The sequence below is a fragment of the Euleptes europaea genome, chromosome 15 (assembly GCF_029931775.1).
Source record: "Euleptes europaea isolate rEulEur1 chromosome 15, rEulEur1.hap1, whole genome shotgun sequence".
Lineage (NCBI taxonomy): Eukaryota > Metazoa > Chordata > Lepidosauria > Squamata > Sphaerodactylidae > Euleptes > Euleptes europaea.
In genome coordinates, this window is record NC_079326.1 from 43,430,837 (window position 1) to 43,448,222 (window position 17,386).

General features: G+C 43.4%; 1 protein-coding gene across 1 annotated transcript in view; it reads right to left on the minus strand.

Moving 5' to 3' along the window:
* Nucleotides 1-17,386, minus strand: part of CCDC141 (coiled-coil domain containing 141) — a 116,776-nt gene that overhangs the window by 60,656 nt on the left and 38,734 nt on the right. Inside the window, exon 5 of the mRNA XM_056861530.1 lies at nucleotides 13,676-13,929. Coding sequence (XP_056717508.1) covers nucleotides 13,676-13,929 — 254 coding nt within the window. The remainder of the gene's footprint in view (nucleotides 1-13,675; nucleotides 13,930-17,386) is intronic.

Consider the following 17,386-nt stretch of genomic DNA (forward strand, 5'->3'; position numbering starts at 1 on the left):
TAGCTACCCCCACTGATGTGGTGTATGTGAGATCCAGGCTGATATTTTGTTTTTCTCCTGTTGCAAGTACTATAATGCTTGGCCATGGCCAAAGACATGAGGCTTTTGGCATGAGCCAAAGGGCAACAACCAAAGGGCTCTTGTTCCTTGATCCTTAGCCCATGGCTTACCACCTGCAGCCTTGACGGGCTGCTCCAGTGCATATCAGATCAGGAAGTTTAGTGTACTTTTTGATTAGTTAGTTTACATTGTAAGTTGTTTATTTAAATTGTTTAAATGTTTTGGAAGCTGACTTGGGTCCCCAATAGGGAGAAAAGCAGGGTAGCAGATATCCTAAATAAATAAATTTCAGTATGTGATATGAAAATACTGTGATAGAACATAGAACATTTAAACACCGTTTAAGCATATATAGCTGGCATACAGGACTGAAGCCATCATCTATTCTTTTATGTATTAAACTTTAAACTATAAAATATTCCTCTAAGAATAGTCTGAAAATAAATAAACCTGCTTCCAACAAATCTGCAACAACAAACTGAGCAAATTACCTGAGGAGTTCAGCATAGCTAGGGATATAAAGAGAAAATTAATGTAATTAAAATTTAATTTGATGTCATAACCACAAAGCTGCTTTCTAAGTGCTTCCAATTTATTCATTTTGATGTTGTTCCACATTCAAAAACCAGATTTAAAAAAAATCATACAAGAGAGGTGATACATACAACAGTTTTATTTTCAAAAATAACACTCAATACTTATAGAGCTTCCAACCTAAAAACCTTTGCCATGCATTTTCTTTCTTGCCTACAAATCAGGATTCTAAATCAAGACTTAATTGTGGTTAAGAATCACAGGTATTAGGAAAGAAAGGAAGCTCCAGCCTGTTAAAGTGCTCCATTTAGACATCAGAATAAAACTGCAGTAAAACTTCCGAAAATGGGAAGTCTTCTGTCTTGATTCCATATATGAGGGGAGGGGGTAGGATCATACGAACACAAGAACTGGTTGCTTTTGTCATAAATAAACTGGATTTTGTGACCTCTCAATACTGCTTTGGAATGTCCACTCTAGTTCATTAGACTGCATCGCTAGTAAGCAACACAGTGAAATAACCTTCCGAACACTCACAAAAAAATCGACAAACTTTTGAACCAATCATTAAAAAATCACATCTCTTGTTCACAAATAGCAAACTGTGGCTGAAATCTAAAACAGAATCCTTCAGATCATAACAAGATATACTACTAATCTGGTTTATCTATCTGACAATATGGGGAGGGGCTGTGGCTCAGTGGTAGAGCATCTGCTTGGCATGCAGAAGGTTCCAGGTTCAAGCCCCGATATCTCCAGGGAAGCAGGTGATGTGAAAGACCTCAGCCTGAGACCCTGGAGAGGCGCTGCTGGTCTGAGAAGACAATGCTGACCTTGATGGACCAAGGGTCTGATTCAGTATAAGGCAGCTTCATGTGTTCTTCCTGTGATGATAAGCATTGAGTATTTTCAATTCTAGTGTAATCTTACCAATAGAGATAGGGTGGAATCTTGAAGTCCCCCATATCCTTGGGAAAATGGCTCCTGACTTAGTCCCACCTCTCACATGAGTTGTGTAAGAGTTTGTGCAAGAGAACGAGGAGCAATGTCAATGCCTCCTTTTGACTGAAGGCGGCATCCCACACCATTCCCAGTGGTCCTATGACTCTCAGGATTGGCTTTGAGAGAGAGCACAGAGGGAGAGTCCCCCCCCCCAGAAAAAACAACCTGCCAGAAACTTGTTTTGTTTTCCACTTTTTAGGATTCAACATAGCCTTGACATAAGTGTCACCTTATCTACTCGCAGTGCATCGTACTCTGGAAGCAGCGCACCAATTTGTGAGCCAGAATAAAACATTACTTTGCTGCTTAGGAAGCTACACCCAGGTTGAAGTTGACTGTCCTTCACAGGGCCAGAGGATTCAGAACTTGTATGTTGTTTCATATAAATGCATGCATAGAAAAGCTAGAGACATCCATCTGTTTATTCACGCTAACAGGTTAACTGAGATGGTTTTATCTTTATTTATTTTTTTGAACATGTTAGGTTTTCTTCAGGCAAATCCCCAAGATCCATTATTCTGCAATATTAAGCCATTTTCTGTAAATGGGCTTGCTTTCTCATTATATAATTTCACCTCATCTATTGTGAAATAATAAGCCATTTTAGCTGGTGCGAAAGACCTACTAGTTTAAAAACCAAAATCATAATTAAAATTGCATTCGCAAGAGAGGAATGAGAAGATGAATAAAGTGCACAATTCCAGCAGAGCTTGATTGAATTTAGGGCAAAGTAATCACAGAGAAATTTTTCAAACTAGTCAGAAGAGCCTTTTCCATTTATTTGTCTCTCTGCCCCCTGCTAAGAGAGATGCACAACTGCAAAAAAATAATAATTCTTGGGGAATTAGATGCATTTTCTTTTGGACCATCAAAATAATACTGAAGGAAGTGCATGCTAGGAAGGAGAGAGAGATTCCTTATAAATAAAGACCATCTCATTTTCATAGCATAAACGTTGCTTTTGAATTAAAAAAAAAAGCCCAATGCCAGTATTCCTTCTAGGTAGAAACTGACTTAAAAAGAAGGAAAGGGATGACAGATGTTAGCCCTACTTCTGACCTCCACATGTACAAGGAGAGCTGCTACAAGTCTGAGTAGACAGTACTGACTTTGATGAACCAAGAGGCTTAAGGCTGCTCCATGTGTTCATAGCTAGATCAAGACCTTTTCAGATGCTAAGCACAAATTAAAGAATGAGAAATTTCAAAACTATTAACATAAAAGTCCCAGGAACTACAATGTCTGATTTAAGCATCTGGCATCAACAATATTTAAGTCTAATGTAGGAGAGAGAAGTAGTGCCAATGGCTCCATAGAATAATGAAAGATCTTTCTACTGTATAAAAGGTATCACACCTACGTATAGGCTTGGATCCACTGGATCACTTCAACAGACAGAAGGATTTCTGCCTGCAGAGCATGACTTTCTCACCTCCCCGCCTTCACTGCAACCCAAAATTATCCCCAAAATGCTGCTCGTGGAAGACAGGAAACATGAAGGAACATCATTTCTGGCGGCAGTTTGGGCTGCAGTACAAAGGGGTAGGGTTGCCAGGTCCCTTTTCGCCACCGGTGGGAGATTTTGGGGGCAGAGACAGATGAGGGTGGAGTTTGGGGATGGGAGGGACTTCAATGCCATAGAGTCCAATTGCCAAAGCAGCCATTTTCTCCAGGTGAACTGATCTATATCGGCTGGAAATCAGTTCTCCAGCTAGTACGTGGAGGTTGGCAACCCTACAAGTGGGGGAGAGAAGGAAGGGAAGGTGGCAGGGTATCGCCTGATCTTGTCATATCTCGGAAACTAAGCATGGTCAGTACTTGGAAGGGGGACCATCAAGGCAGGCTCTGCAGAGGACGGCAATGGCAAACCACCTCTGCTTCTCGCTTGCCTTGAAAGCCCCTTGGTGGGGTCGCCATAAGTCAGCTGTGACTTGATGGCACTTTACACACACATAAAGAGACGGAGGCAAGAAAGTTGAGCACCATGAGTGGAAAGCCTTCCACCCACAGAAACACTCTGGTGGATCTAAGCCAGCATTTCTAACATATTCACCGCTGACAGTGAAAACAGCCTTCTACACTAGAAAGGGCTGTCACAATCTTGGTAAGGAACAATTTAACCACTTCGGTTTGGAATATTCCTGTTTGGGGATACAGTCTGGGGGAGGAGGCTAAAGCTCCTTGTGTATGGGTATCGTGGTCCGATCCAGAGCGAGAACAGCATGCGTGGGAAGAGAGGAGAACACACGTATCTCTGTGATGAAGTTCACTGGCTGGGTGTGGAAATCAGTACTCTGCCTATGGAGTTCCCTAGCTTGAAAAGCAACTGCAACTGAAAAAACGGAGAAAAAAGTGTGTTTGGATAATAGATTATTAGCCTGATAACTGTAGTTGCAGCCCTCTAGTGTAGGAAGCTGGGCATGGAAAAGATGATAGTAACTTCTGGCAATTTCACATCCTTTCAGATACGTTTCCATGAGGAGCCACTATGCCCTTTTGATCTCATGGCCTTGGTGGCTGTCTCAGATTCACTGCTTTTACAAGCTGGCTCTGCGGTTGGGTGTATTTATTATTTGTGGGCCTAATGGCTAGGGTTGCTAGGTCCCTCTTCGCCACCGGCGGGTTTTGGGGCGGAGCCTAAGGAGGGCGAGGTTTGGGGAGGGGAGGGACTTCAGTGCTATAGAGTCCAATTGCCAGAGCAGCCATTTTCTCCAGGTGAACTGATCTCTATTGGCTGGAGATCAGTTGTAATAGCAGGAGATCTCCAGCTCGTACCTGGAGGTTGGCAACCCTACTAATGGCCCTTCCCATTCTGAAATGTGCTGTTCTATGATCTCAACGATTTAGGCTAATCTGATCATGGCTTTGGATGTCACGGTTGCAGGTGACGATAATTCGATTTCTTTAAAGGGCTCTTCTAGTCTGCCACTCTGTGAAATACTAGGTGGTGCATCTTTATAGTCAGCGATTAAGACGCACTTAGCTATTAACTCTGAGAAGCTGTTATAAAACAGAAGCCAGCCAGCAACTGTGTAAACAATGTTAATTGCTAATTGTGCTCTAAATGTTAACACTACAAGTGATTGTGTTGATATTCAGTAATATTTTATCAGCTACTGGGGACATGACTGAAACTCCACTGCTTGAAGCATACATTGCCAGTGGATATCAGAAAATCAGTGATACTGGAGTTGAATTAAGTGTCACTAAGGCATAGAAGGCTCTGACCTGGATGGCCCAGGCTAGCCTGATCTCGTCAGATCTCAGAAGCTAAGCAGGGTCAGCCCTGGTTAGTATTTGGATGGGAGACCACCAAGGAAGTCCAGGGTTGCTATGCAGAGGAAGGCACTGGCAAACCACCTCTGTTAGTCTCTTGCCTTGAAAACCCCATAAGGGGTCGCCATAAGTCAGCTGCGACTTGACGGCACTTTGCACACACAAGGCATAGAAGGGGATTTGGAGTAGTATGGCAGAAGAAGAAGAGCTGGTTTTTATATGCCGACTTTCTCTACCACTTAAGGCAGAATCAAACCGGCTTACAATTGCCTTCCCTTCCCCTCCCCACAACAGACACCCTGTGAGGTAGGTGGGGCTGAGAGAGCTGTGACTAGCCCAAGGTCACCAAGCTGGCTTCGTGTGTAGGAGTGGGGAATCAAACCTGGTTCTCCAGATCAAACTCCACCGCTGCAAACCACCACTCTTAACCACTACACCACTACACTATAGGCCAATCCTGTCAGATCTCAGAAGCTAAGCAGGATCCGTACTTAGATGGGGGACCACCAAGGAAGACTCTGCAAAGGAAGACAATGGCAAACCACTTCTGGGGATCACCATTAAGTCAGTTGTGACTTGGTGGCACATACATAGATACATACATAAGGCATAGTCGATGTTTCCTACCCACCCCTCTTAGGATGTACAATCTGAAAGTGAATTTAACTAATTTCACAGAACTATTACATGGCCTCAATACCACGTCTAATATGGATTTTTAAAATTATTATTATATTGCTGAGACTATACTACCATCTATGAAAATATGTTCACTGGGAGATAGAAACTAACTTCATCAACTGAGAAAAACTAGAGAGATTGCCAATTATTGATGTTATAAACCATCTTGATAATCTTTGCTGATTACATTTGAATTTTACATAATTACCTTTCGCCATGTGTCTTGTTTATATTTCATGGCACTTTGACTCAGCTATTTATAATTTTTTTCTTCATAACCCCATATATAAATGTTCCCTTACTGTGGACCCATATTTGGCCCTTGTAACAAATGAGTTCGATACCCCTGCTCTAGACAGTTGTGGTTGTGCATGTTACCTCAGAACGAAACTTAGATTTAACCATCTAGCCTAAGACACTTGCCTCTATGGAACAATGAACTATATGAAGCCTAGAAGGAGATTTGTTTCTGTTATCCCTGTCCCACATGAGGCGAAAGTAACCCAACATGGAGTACCAGTACGAAAGTGGCCAAATGGTACTTCCCATTTTCTGCTTCAGCCCCCACCCCCAACCCCCTGGTAAGTACCAGTAAGAAATTTAAGTTACCTTCACCCCTGGTCTCACATAATTTTCAGAGGAAGAGAGACATGAAAGGTCATTTGTTCCAGATACATACTTCATTCACCCTAAGTATTGTTGCATCAGAAACAAAGAAGGTGGTGATGGTGGTGGTAAGTTTTGGATCCAGCACAAGATTTGGATCTCACAGGTTCTAGTAGAGCACCTAAGCCAGCATTCGCTCAAGGACTGATCCATTGGTGCCATCTTCTAGTCTTAGGAACAAATACCAGAAAGTAGCCATTATACAGTGCGTTCCTAAACAGAGTTACATTGGTTTAGAAAGGTATAATTCAGCTTAGTATAAAAGGGCAAGAGTCCAATAGCACCTTAAAGACTAACAAAAATATTTTCTGGTAGGGTATGAGCTCACGAAAGCTCATACCCTACAAGAAAATATTTTTGTTAGTCTTTAAGGTGCTACTGGACTCTTGCCCTTTTATATTACTGCAGACAGACTAACACGGCTACCCACTGTGAATCAGCTTAGTATGGCACTGTTGGTATGTTAGAGCAAATACAGGAGTTACATTATCTTACAGACTAAGACTTGAATCTTATGAATTGTGAAGGGAGCAGAGTTCATGGAAAATATCTTCACCTCCTCTCCCCTTTTCCACTGGAGCCTCTTTACCACCACCCCCAATCACTCCTGAGAATCAAGGGACCCTTGGTATTGGTCAATGACTCAATGATCAGGCTGGAGCTTGAGGAGGAAAATGGACCCCTTGCATGAGCTCTTATTCCACTCAGGCAAGAGCTTGTGCCAGAAAGGGGCAGGATTTTCCCACTGATTCCATCTCCAGTTGCTGTCCTTCTTACCTGCATCCCACACTACTGTCAAAGTTTCCCTGACTCTGAGAAGTAATTTTTGTGGTGGAGCAACAGAGTTCTTAGGAGCAACCTTTAGGTGGGCTCCAGGGAGTCCGATTGTGAGGGGGAGATGGCAAGGATCACATGAACACATGAAGCTTCCTTATACTGAATCAGACCCTTGTTCCATCAAAGTCAGTACTGTCTACTCAGATGGGCAGCGTCTCTCCATGGTCTCAGGCACAGGTCTTTCACCTCACCTACTTGTCAGTCCCTTTAACTGGAGAGGTCGGGATTAAACCTGGGACCTTCTGCATGCCAAGCAGATGCTCTACCACTGAGCTACGCCCCTATCCTATAAATAAATAGTTCACATCACACATGAAGTTAACATATACTGAATCAGACCCTTGGTCCATCAAAGTCAGTATTGTCTACTTAGCAGCTCTCCAGGGTCTCAGATAAAGGCCTTTTACATCATCTACTTGCCTAGTCCCTTTAACTGGAGATGCCGTTAACTGAACCCTTTAACTGAACCTGGGAGCTTCTGCATGCCAAGCAGATGCTCTATCACTGAGGCACAGCCCCTCCCCATAGATCCTTTCTATGAATCTGCTCCATTCATGGTTCATAGGATCCAAATTTATTATGGCATGTGTTTTTTTGTAACAAGACTGAAGAGACTACATCAGGGGTGTCAGACTCAATTGTTACGAGGGATATGACATAAATGTCACTTGGTTGGGTTGGGCCATGCCTCACCAGCCCAGATTGAGAGTGAGGGGCGTGGTTGCCTCAACTGGTTTGCTGGCCAGATAAGAGCCAGATCCGGCCCACAGGCCTTATATGATCAGAAGCATCCAATGACCCAAGCTCCTGCCTACAAGGAGTCAAACCGAAATAAATTTGCTAGTCTTCAGGATGCGACAAGACTTTGTTGTTGTTTTTCCCTCCTGAAGAGGGAAATCTTAGCATATGATTTTGGTTTCTACTTTGGAGCTATAAACTATGAATAAATGAGAATAGGGGCCTGGAAGAGCTGTAATTTGTTTGCTCACCTTGCAAAGACAGGCTTGGGAACCGTTCGTAACAAAAAATACATTAATAATGAATCTGCTTGCCAAGATAATTATGTATAAAATAGCCCAATCTGCCTCTGGTTTTCACTAATGAAAGAGATTTACTGAAAATATTTGTTAGGGAACAGTACGATATGATAATGAAGCTGCTCAAATCAGTGCAATTGCAATCATGAGATACAGAAAAGAAAGGAGTACCCACAAAATCCATTGTCAATAAACTACTTTTAGATGTACTAAAGAATGCTGAGGTTGTTATTCTGTCTCCTAATGCGGCAGCTTGGAAAATGGGGCACAGACATCCATATGAAGCTCCCTTATACTGACACTGATCATTGGTTCATCTAGTTCAGTTACTGTAACTAGTAGTAGGAAGAGCCCCGTGGCACAGAGTGGTAAGCTGCAGTACTGGAGTCCAAGCTCTGCTCACGACCTGAGTTCGATCCCAACGGAAGTTGGTTTCAGCTAGCTGGCTCAAGGTCGACTCAGCCTTCCATCCTTCCGAGGTCGGTAAAATGAGTACCCAGCTTGCTGGCGGTAAAGGGAAGATGACTGGGGAAGGCACTGGCAAACCACCCCGTAAACAAAGTCTGTCTAGAAAACGTTGGGATGTCATGTCACCCCATGGGTCAGAAATGACCTGGTGCTTGCACAGGGGACCTTTACCTTTACCTTTAACTAGTAGTAGATCTCCAGTCTCAGACCTAAAGTTCAATACTTAACACTGAACGATGACCCTCCTACATTTTTCAGTGCTGAAAGGAATTTTTGAATAGATAGGGTTCTCTGTCCAGGCTACCGGACCCCTTGTCTTTCTTCTGTGTAGCACATCCTAAGATGTCTTGAATGTAATTCCTACCCTTTTATCCCAAATCAATACCTTCTTTATAGAAACTTTGATAAAGGAGTGATATAACATCATTGCATAGGATCACAGAGTTGGAAGGGGCCATACAGGCTGTCTAGTTCAACCACCTGCTCAATGCAGGATCAGCCTAGACTATCCCTGACAAGTGTTTGCCAAGCAGCTGCTTGAAGACTGCCAGTGAGGAGCACACCACCTCCCTAGATAGCTGATTCCACTGTCGAACAACTCTTACTGTAAAAAAATAAAAATAAAATCCTAATATCCAGCCGGTACCTTTCCGCCCATAATTGAAACCCATTATTGTGAGTCCTGTCTTCTGCTGTCAACAGGAACAGCTCCCTGCCCTCCTCTAAGTGACAGCCCTTCAAATACTTAAAGAGAGCAATCATGTCCCCCCTCAACTTCCTCTTCTCCAGACTAAACATTCCCAACTCCCTCAGCCTTTTCTCATAGGGGTTGGTCATGCCACCATATTCTATCATGTTAAAGTCAAAGCTGAGCTCCCTAGATTGGGACAGCTAACTTAAGGAGCATTTCACACATTACAGCGGAACAAATGTGGGCTTGCCACTGCGTGTAGAGTCCTGGGAAACTCCCAACTCCCTGACTCATGTGGTTGAATGACACACATGTTTGCAATCCCATATTTGCATTATGTACATTTTATGGGTTGGATCCAGACTAAACTTTCCACCAACAGAAGGGGAGGAGTAATTTCTACCACTTTGTCCTTTCTGCTGCCAAGCCCCAGCTTGCCCCTTATGCCAGGGGTGTTGAACTCATTTGTTACGAGAGCCAAATATGATATAAATGTCACTTGGTCGGCCCGGGCCATGCCTCGCCAGCCCAGATCGGGACTGGGTGTGTGTGGCTGCCTTGGCTGGCTCGCAGGCCAGATAAGAGCTCTCAAGGGGCTGGATCTGGCCCCCGGGCCATATGTTTGATTCCCATGCCTTATGCCATTCCTGACAGACCCCCCAACCCGAACAGCATTTCAGGGAGACCAATGGGTAGGGGGAGAAGTAAGAAAGTTATGTTCTGCTGATGGAAATTTCGCCTTCTGTTAGCAGAAAACTTAGTCTGGATCCAACCCTACATCTTTAGGTGCATAATAAAAAAACTCTTAGGCTAAACATCTAAAAATGTAATCTGTACAGAAGCTCTTACAAGGGCAACAGTTAAAATACTTAGGTTTGGATAGAAGTAAAATAGTCCCACAACTGTTTCTTCAGGTTCGAGCAACAAGGCAATCAAAAAGAGGTTTGAGGTAACAGTATGCAAGTCTACCATAAAAACACATTACATGCCTATCTAGCCAATAAGGGATTCATCCAGTAACTGATACTATTTTGACACAGAAAATAAAATTATTAGGAAGGAGACGGCATTTTTTCTGCTGGAAAGCATGTAGCATATACTAAGATAGCAAATGTTTTCTTGTCAAATTCTTTTCTACAAGATACTTTTCCAACTTACTTGCTAAATTGGGTTTTTCTGTAATGTCAGTCTTAACCACTGAGAATGGATCTCAGGGAATATTAATATTCCAAGATGGATCTTTGGACAGGCATTTCCCAGGTGACATAACAAACTAATAACCAAAATGGTGTCACATTATATCTCATTTGCATGATTTGCATAACAATAACCCTAGCATGTTTTGCAAAATCAGAAGGATTTGTTCTCAGCTACCAGTTAATAGCCAAAGGGTGAAAAGACGACACTTTTGAAGGAACACAAGATTTGTCATTCTGGATACAGATCAATCTAGGAAAGTAGCTGGTAAATCTAGTCCTCCTGTGAGCAATTATTAACATCTGATGGATGCTTCAGAGTCCTCCAGCAAGCCCAGGCAAACGCGTACTCGGGGAATGTTATATGAAAATGCAAAGAACAATTTGTGATTTATAATGTACCCCTAGCGTATTATGAAAAAGGTAATGTGGCACTCTCCAGGGGGCTATCTGAAGAGCTCTGAGACGAATCAACGATAAAGCGCGGCTGCCTTTTGCATATTTATTTTATATGCCAAGGCAGCCAGCTACTTGTGAGAACATAAAACAGTATTTCCTTGCATGTTTGTTAAGATGATTTTCTGCATAACGTTATATGATTTTTCAGTTTAAACTAAAGTTGAATTACAACCTCTTGGGATGCTGCCTAATTATTTTCAAAGGGTCAAAGGAGCTGTCTGGGAAAAGATAAGACTTTTCAAGATCCAGCTTAAGGAGAAAAAGAATGACTGGTTTATTTACTGGTGGGTGATACCAAGCATTGTTCTGGTTACACAGGGCTGTGTCCAAGCAATGTCAGTGGAGTGATGCCAACGGAGCAGGATTTCTCAGCCTTCCCTTCCTTGCTGCAGTCCTCTAAGCTCTCCACAAATCTGCTCTTGGGGGTAAACAGCCCCCCCCCCCCAGAACAGTGCAGGAGACAAAATGGGAATCCGTAATTGGAGAAGGGACTTGGTGGAAATCACCCTCTCGTCTGAGCCAAAGGAAGTGCTGTTTCGCTAGCATAACTACGCCACACTTGAACGTTTGGATCCCACCCACTATCTTTATGGTTCTAGTTCCAAAAGGGCAGCCGTGTTTATCCATTGCAGCAGAAATAAATAGATGAACAACATTCTATTCCAGCAGACATTTTTATGGACAAGTGCCCACTTATTCAGGGGTATATATGTGTGTGTGTGTATGAGTATTCAGTTATCTTTTTCTGGACACAGTTAGAACCCAAGCCGGGTAACAATAACAGATAATGTTTAAAGTAACCCTCTATTAAAATCATTAAAACACATCATTATACAAATAATCCACACCTATAACTCTCAAGCTGTCCCGCTAGCTTTCATAATTTTATAGGCTTGCTGGAAGGTCCCAACGGTAACCACTGGCCTTGGCCCTTCCAGGAGGATGTTCCACAGAAGTGGGGCAGCAGCAAAAACAGTCTGGTCTGTAATGGATTGTATTTTCAAGAGTGAGCAGACTGCTAGGGCCATGGTTGTGAGGAATGCAACCGCTTTATGCTTCTATATGGCTTGAATGTGTTAAAACTCTGGAGCTCTACTGTTCAAGGCCGCTGGGTTGAATGAGTAGGGTTGCCAGGTCCCTCGTCGTCACCGGAGGGTTTTGGGGGGGGCGGAGTCTGAGAAGGGCGGTGTTTGGGGAGGGGAGGGACTTCAATGCCATAGAGTCCAATAGCCAAAGCGGCCATTTTCTCCAGGAGAACTGATCTCTATCGGCTGGAGATCAGTTGTAATAGCAGGAGATCTCCAGCTATTTTGGAAGACTTTTTGTATGTGACAGAGTACATCATCCAGAACATTCTGTTATAAGACATGCTTCTGTTGGAATCTGTCTACATTATTTATTTAGAAAGTGTAGAGGCCACCTCTCCAGAGGCTTGCTTGAGACAGCTCAGAAAGTAAAAGCAATTTTAAAAATTACAAACGTACAAATTATCTGTCTAGCCATGGACTGGCTAAACCATATAATGCCTTGATAAATTGGTAATCTGGGAAAAACAGATTCAAGACTCTAAGAGCCCTGGGTTGTTACTCAGGATCCGATGCAACACAACCTTGTATGCTAGAGACCAGTATGTGTACCACAATGTGAGGGAGGTGAGGTGTTATATTTCCCCCTGAACCATTTTCCCAATCTGAAATGACCCCATGGGGTAGGGTGGCCAACCAGGTGAGGCCTAGAGGCCCTAGACCTCTCCTGCAATTACAAATGATCTCCAGATGACAGAGTTCCCCTGGAGAAAATGACTGCTTCAGAGGGCAAGCTATGGTATACCATAGATTCTAGGTGAAATCCCTCCCCAAATTCTCTCCTCCACAGGTAACACCCCCAAATCTCCAGGAATTTCCCAGGCTGGAGTTGGCAACCCTTCCTTGGGGTATTTCTATGTTTGTCCCAATGGGGCAAATGTATATCAGCAGTCATGTATCCAATCTTCAGTCAAGACTCTCTAATTTGGATAATTCTGAAGACAGAATCTATCTCTAAATTTGGGTTAAAAATAAATAGCGGACAGGAGCTCTTCACAGAGCTCCTGACCCGGCGGCCATCTTGGTTATCCATCTTTTTACAGATGGCTTTATTTATTTATTTTACTTCAGAAGGTGGTGGCACCCAAAACAGGGCCTCAGAAGATGACCACAACAGTCATGGCAGTCGTAGCGGTATGAGAATAGGTGGCCCTTAAGATATGCTGGTCCCAAAACATATGGCTTTAAAGCATTGCGAGTGCCCCTAAAAGACATAACATATATTTTAAAAAAAACTTTTTCACTCATTTACTTCATTTATACCCTGCCTTCCTTCCCAATAGAGACCTAGAGTATCTTACATCATTCTTCTCCATTTTACTTTCACATCCACTCCATGAGGAGGGCTGCAAGCTCCAGGTTGGAAAATACCTGAAGATTTTTGGGGTGGAGCCTGAGGAGGGCAGGGTTTGGGGAGGGGAGGGACTTCAATGCCATAGAGTCCAATTGCCAAAGCGGCCTTTTTCTCCAGGGGAACTGATCTCTATCGGCTAGAAATCAGTTGTAATAGGAGGTCTCCAGCTAGTACCTGGAGGTTGGCAACGCTACCTATGAGGTAGCTTAGGCTGAGACTGTGTGACTGGCCCAAGGTCACCCAGCAAGCTTCCATGGCGGAATGGGGATTCGAACCAGGGTCTGACACTACACCACACTAGCTCTCAAAGACTTTCTCAAAGACTGTACCTGATTTTCCCTCTGGTGCCACTGACAGATTTGCCAAACTTGCTCCAGTCCTTGGCGCTGCAACTTCAAGAATTTATCCAGTTGCCTTCTCCTGTCTTGTAGAACTTCAAGGAGATTATCAATTTTCAGGCAGCTGCTGCGGGCCCCCTGAATAAATTCTGGGTTTACGTTTGGCCCATCAGCCTTGAATTCCTCTATGAATTCGGTAAGGTCGTGGCTCTTGTTTAAGAGGAGCAGTGATTTCTCTAACAGCTCTGTCAAAACAGAATTGGGGGGGGGGAATACGTATTTTAAAATTGCTGGTGGATAAGTAAATTCATCATACACAGTGCAATCTCATTGGCTTGAACATATGCAAACAATCTCTTAATGTAAATCTACTGTGGCTTCTTTCCTAACACGTATATTTAAGATTGCCTCTTTGCAAATAATCTTTAGCGGATGCATGCATTTCAGGAGAACGTGATAGTCTGGTAACAGGTAGAGGTTAGAAAAATAGAGACATCCCAGAAATAAACAGGTATCTTGTGGCACCTTAAAGAAGAGGAGGAGGAGAAGGAGGAGGAAGAAGAGTTAGTTTTTATATGTCGACTTTCTCTACCTTTTAAGGAGAATCAAACCATCTTACAATCTCCTTCCTTTCCTTTCCCCACAACAGGCACCTTGTGAGGTAGGTGGGGCTGAGAGGGTTCGGAGAGAACTGTGACTAGTCCAAGGTCACCCAGCCGGCTTCATGTGTAGGAGTGGGAAAACCAACCCGGTTCACAAGATTAGAGTCCACCGCTCTGAACCACTATACCACACTGGCTCTCTAAAGGCCAACAAGAATTTTCTCAATCTATGCTTTCACGGACTAGAGTCCACTTCATCAGATCTGTGCAGTAGATCCTCACTGTGCAGAGTCCATGAACAAAAATTAAACCTGAGGATCAAGATGTCATGGAATGCAGAAAGTACGAGTTGAAATGTAATCTTGTCAAATTCAAATCTAATCTGAGAAAACACAGAGACTGTTCACAATATCAGAAACTGACCATTACTCAAGTAATTTCTACACAAGGATGATTTCCACCTGGTTGTTTGTGCATGCTTAAATTAACACCACACACCCCTAATCACTTTTCAAGGCTCTGAATCTGGAAACACATTTCAGCTTCCTAGCTGAGCGACAAATACAAGTGGCATTTCACTGTCCTGCTGTCATGATCTGTCTAATAACAATGCTATATATCTGGGCTTCCAAACAAAACTTGCATTGCGGGAATGTTAGCATTATAAAAATGTACTTTATGAGCTGGCCTTTGGCGGGGGTGGGGGGTGAAGGGTGGGAACCCACATGAAATATTGGAATTCAAAGAAGTTTGACTGTTCTTTCCAGCAGGGGGCAGCGGTGGCATTCAGAACAGACAGGCCATTTATTACCAGATGACACTCTACGCAGGCAGCAATTCAAACCTCTTCCTATTGTTGGGCAGGATTGACACCTCTTGAGGTCCAAACTGTAGAGCATGTAATTTGCATATTATGTCAGTGGTATTTACATACATTTGCACATCATCTCTGTTCAAACTGCCTTTCATTTTTTAAAAAATCACTCCAGGATAATGGTTGGTATCACAATGTGGTAATAGGCAGTCTAAAACCACTGCACAGACTGCGGTCTTCTTGAAACAGACGAAAAAGGTAAGAGTTTGAAATTTAAGTGCAATATTTTGCCCCTAAAGTTTGCTGCCAATGCCCAATTTGCTCAAGTAATTCCATGTGTTGCATTTCATCAGCTGACAGCAAATTGACAAACACTGATTACTGTGGTAGTTGAAACGTTGCTGTTAAGAGTTGCCAGCTCCAGGTTGGGAAATACCTGGAGATTTTTGGGGTGGAGCCTGAGAAGGGTGGGGTTTGGGGAGGGGAGAGACTTCAATGCCGTAGAGTCCAATAGCCAAAGTGGCCATTTTCTCCAGGGGAGAAATAGTTGTATTACATTCATCTCTGTTGCCTGGAGATCAGTTGTAATAGTGGGAGATCTCCAGCCACCACCTGGAGGTTGGCAACCCTAGTGATAGTAGTGTCCTCTTATAATCATTGGGGGGCCCTGCCTTCTTGAATTAGAATTCTACCTCTGCGGGAAAATGTGGTAGATAGACAAGAAAACAGACAATACTGGAAACTTGATGATGACGCTTTCCCTACCTGCATCTTTTTCCTTCGTTCCTGTTTTCCCTTTCTCCTGGTTACTTTGTTGGTGATTGTTTTAAAACTTTTTATTTTGTTTTTAACTAGGGTTGCAAACAACTAGGGCTGCCAAGCCTCCCACTATGGCAGGAGGTCTACTTAAGGTTGCCAGCTCCGGGTTGGGAAATACCTAGAGTTTCTTGGGGTGGAGCCTGAGGAGGGTGGGGTTTGGGGAGGGGAGGGACTTCAATGCCATAGAGTCCAATTGCCCAAGTGGCCATTTTCTCCAGGTGAACTGAACTCTATCAGCTGGAGATCAGTTGTAATAGCTGGAGATCTCCAGCCACCACCTGGACGTTGGCAACCCTAGGTCTCCTGTTGGCAGCTCTCTTTGCCTGCTAGGAGAAAATTAAAAACGACAACAACAACAGTGAGGCTGCTACATCACTTCAAGGGAAAACCTGGAGGTGACATAGGGTAGCTCTAGGAATTACTGAGTTTCCAGTGATTCCTAGAGCTACCCTCCATCACTTCCAGGTTTTTCCTGGAAATCATGTAATGATGTTGGTGGTGTCACAGAGATTGCACCCCCACCCCCCCATAACCACTTCTTGGCAACTCTGTTTTTAACAGATATTTAGTTGTATTACATTCATACAGAAACTTGTCCCTCCCCACTTTAAAAGAAAAAGAGATTGGGAATAGAAATTGAAAACTCAGGGGTAAAGTTGCCAACTTCCAGATGGGGCCTGGAGAACCCCTGGAATTTCAGCTGATCTCCAGACTACAGAGACCAGTTTCCCTGGCAAAAATGGCTACTTTGGAGGGTGGATTCTACGGCATTATATCCACTAAGGTCCAAAGCCCACCCTCCTCAAGCTGCACTCCCAAATCTCCAGGAATTCCCCAAGCCAGAGTTGGCAACCCTACTCAAGGGAAGACTAAAGAAGAAGAAAAGGATCTCTCCCAGGAACTGATAGGCAAAAGAACAGAAAGGCAAAGGAGTCCGTTGGGTTGTTTGGAGAAGAAATTGTCAGCTGGCTTGACCCAGCTTCCTTTTTTACGGGTAGCCAGAAGGCTGGGGCCAATTAGGTCAAGAGAACCAAATTAGGTACCCCTCATTTGCATATCAACAGAGCTGGGCTGAGCATTGAAAAATGCTATCAGTCATTTTGGAAAAAAGAAGCAGAAGTTACCTCAAGATCGTGGCGGTGCCCATACTTAGGTATTCCCCCCCTCTCCATCAACCGATATAATCTGATTTGACTGCCACACGGTGAACAATACAAAAAAAACAATCTTAATTACACACATGACTACCCATTTCTGACTTCTTGTCTTTGAAAAGACGCAAAACAAAGAAGGAAGGTATCAGAGATCAACTCCTGTCCCTTTGGGAAACAGCTATATTCTTCAAGAAGATTTTCCCTGTGACAAACTGTTTCATTTGATTGTTTTCAGTGATGGACCTTTTCTTAGCAATGGCAATCAATCACTATCAGGAGTTACAAGGCCAAATTTGTCTGTGATGAGTGCTTC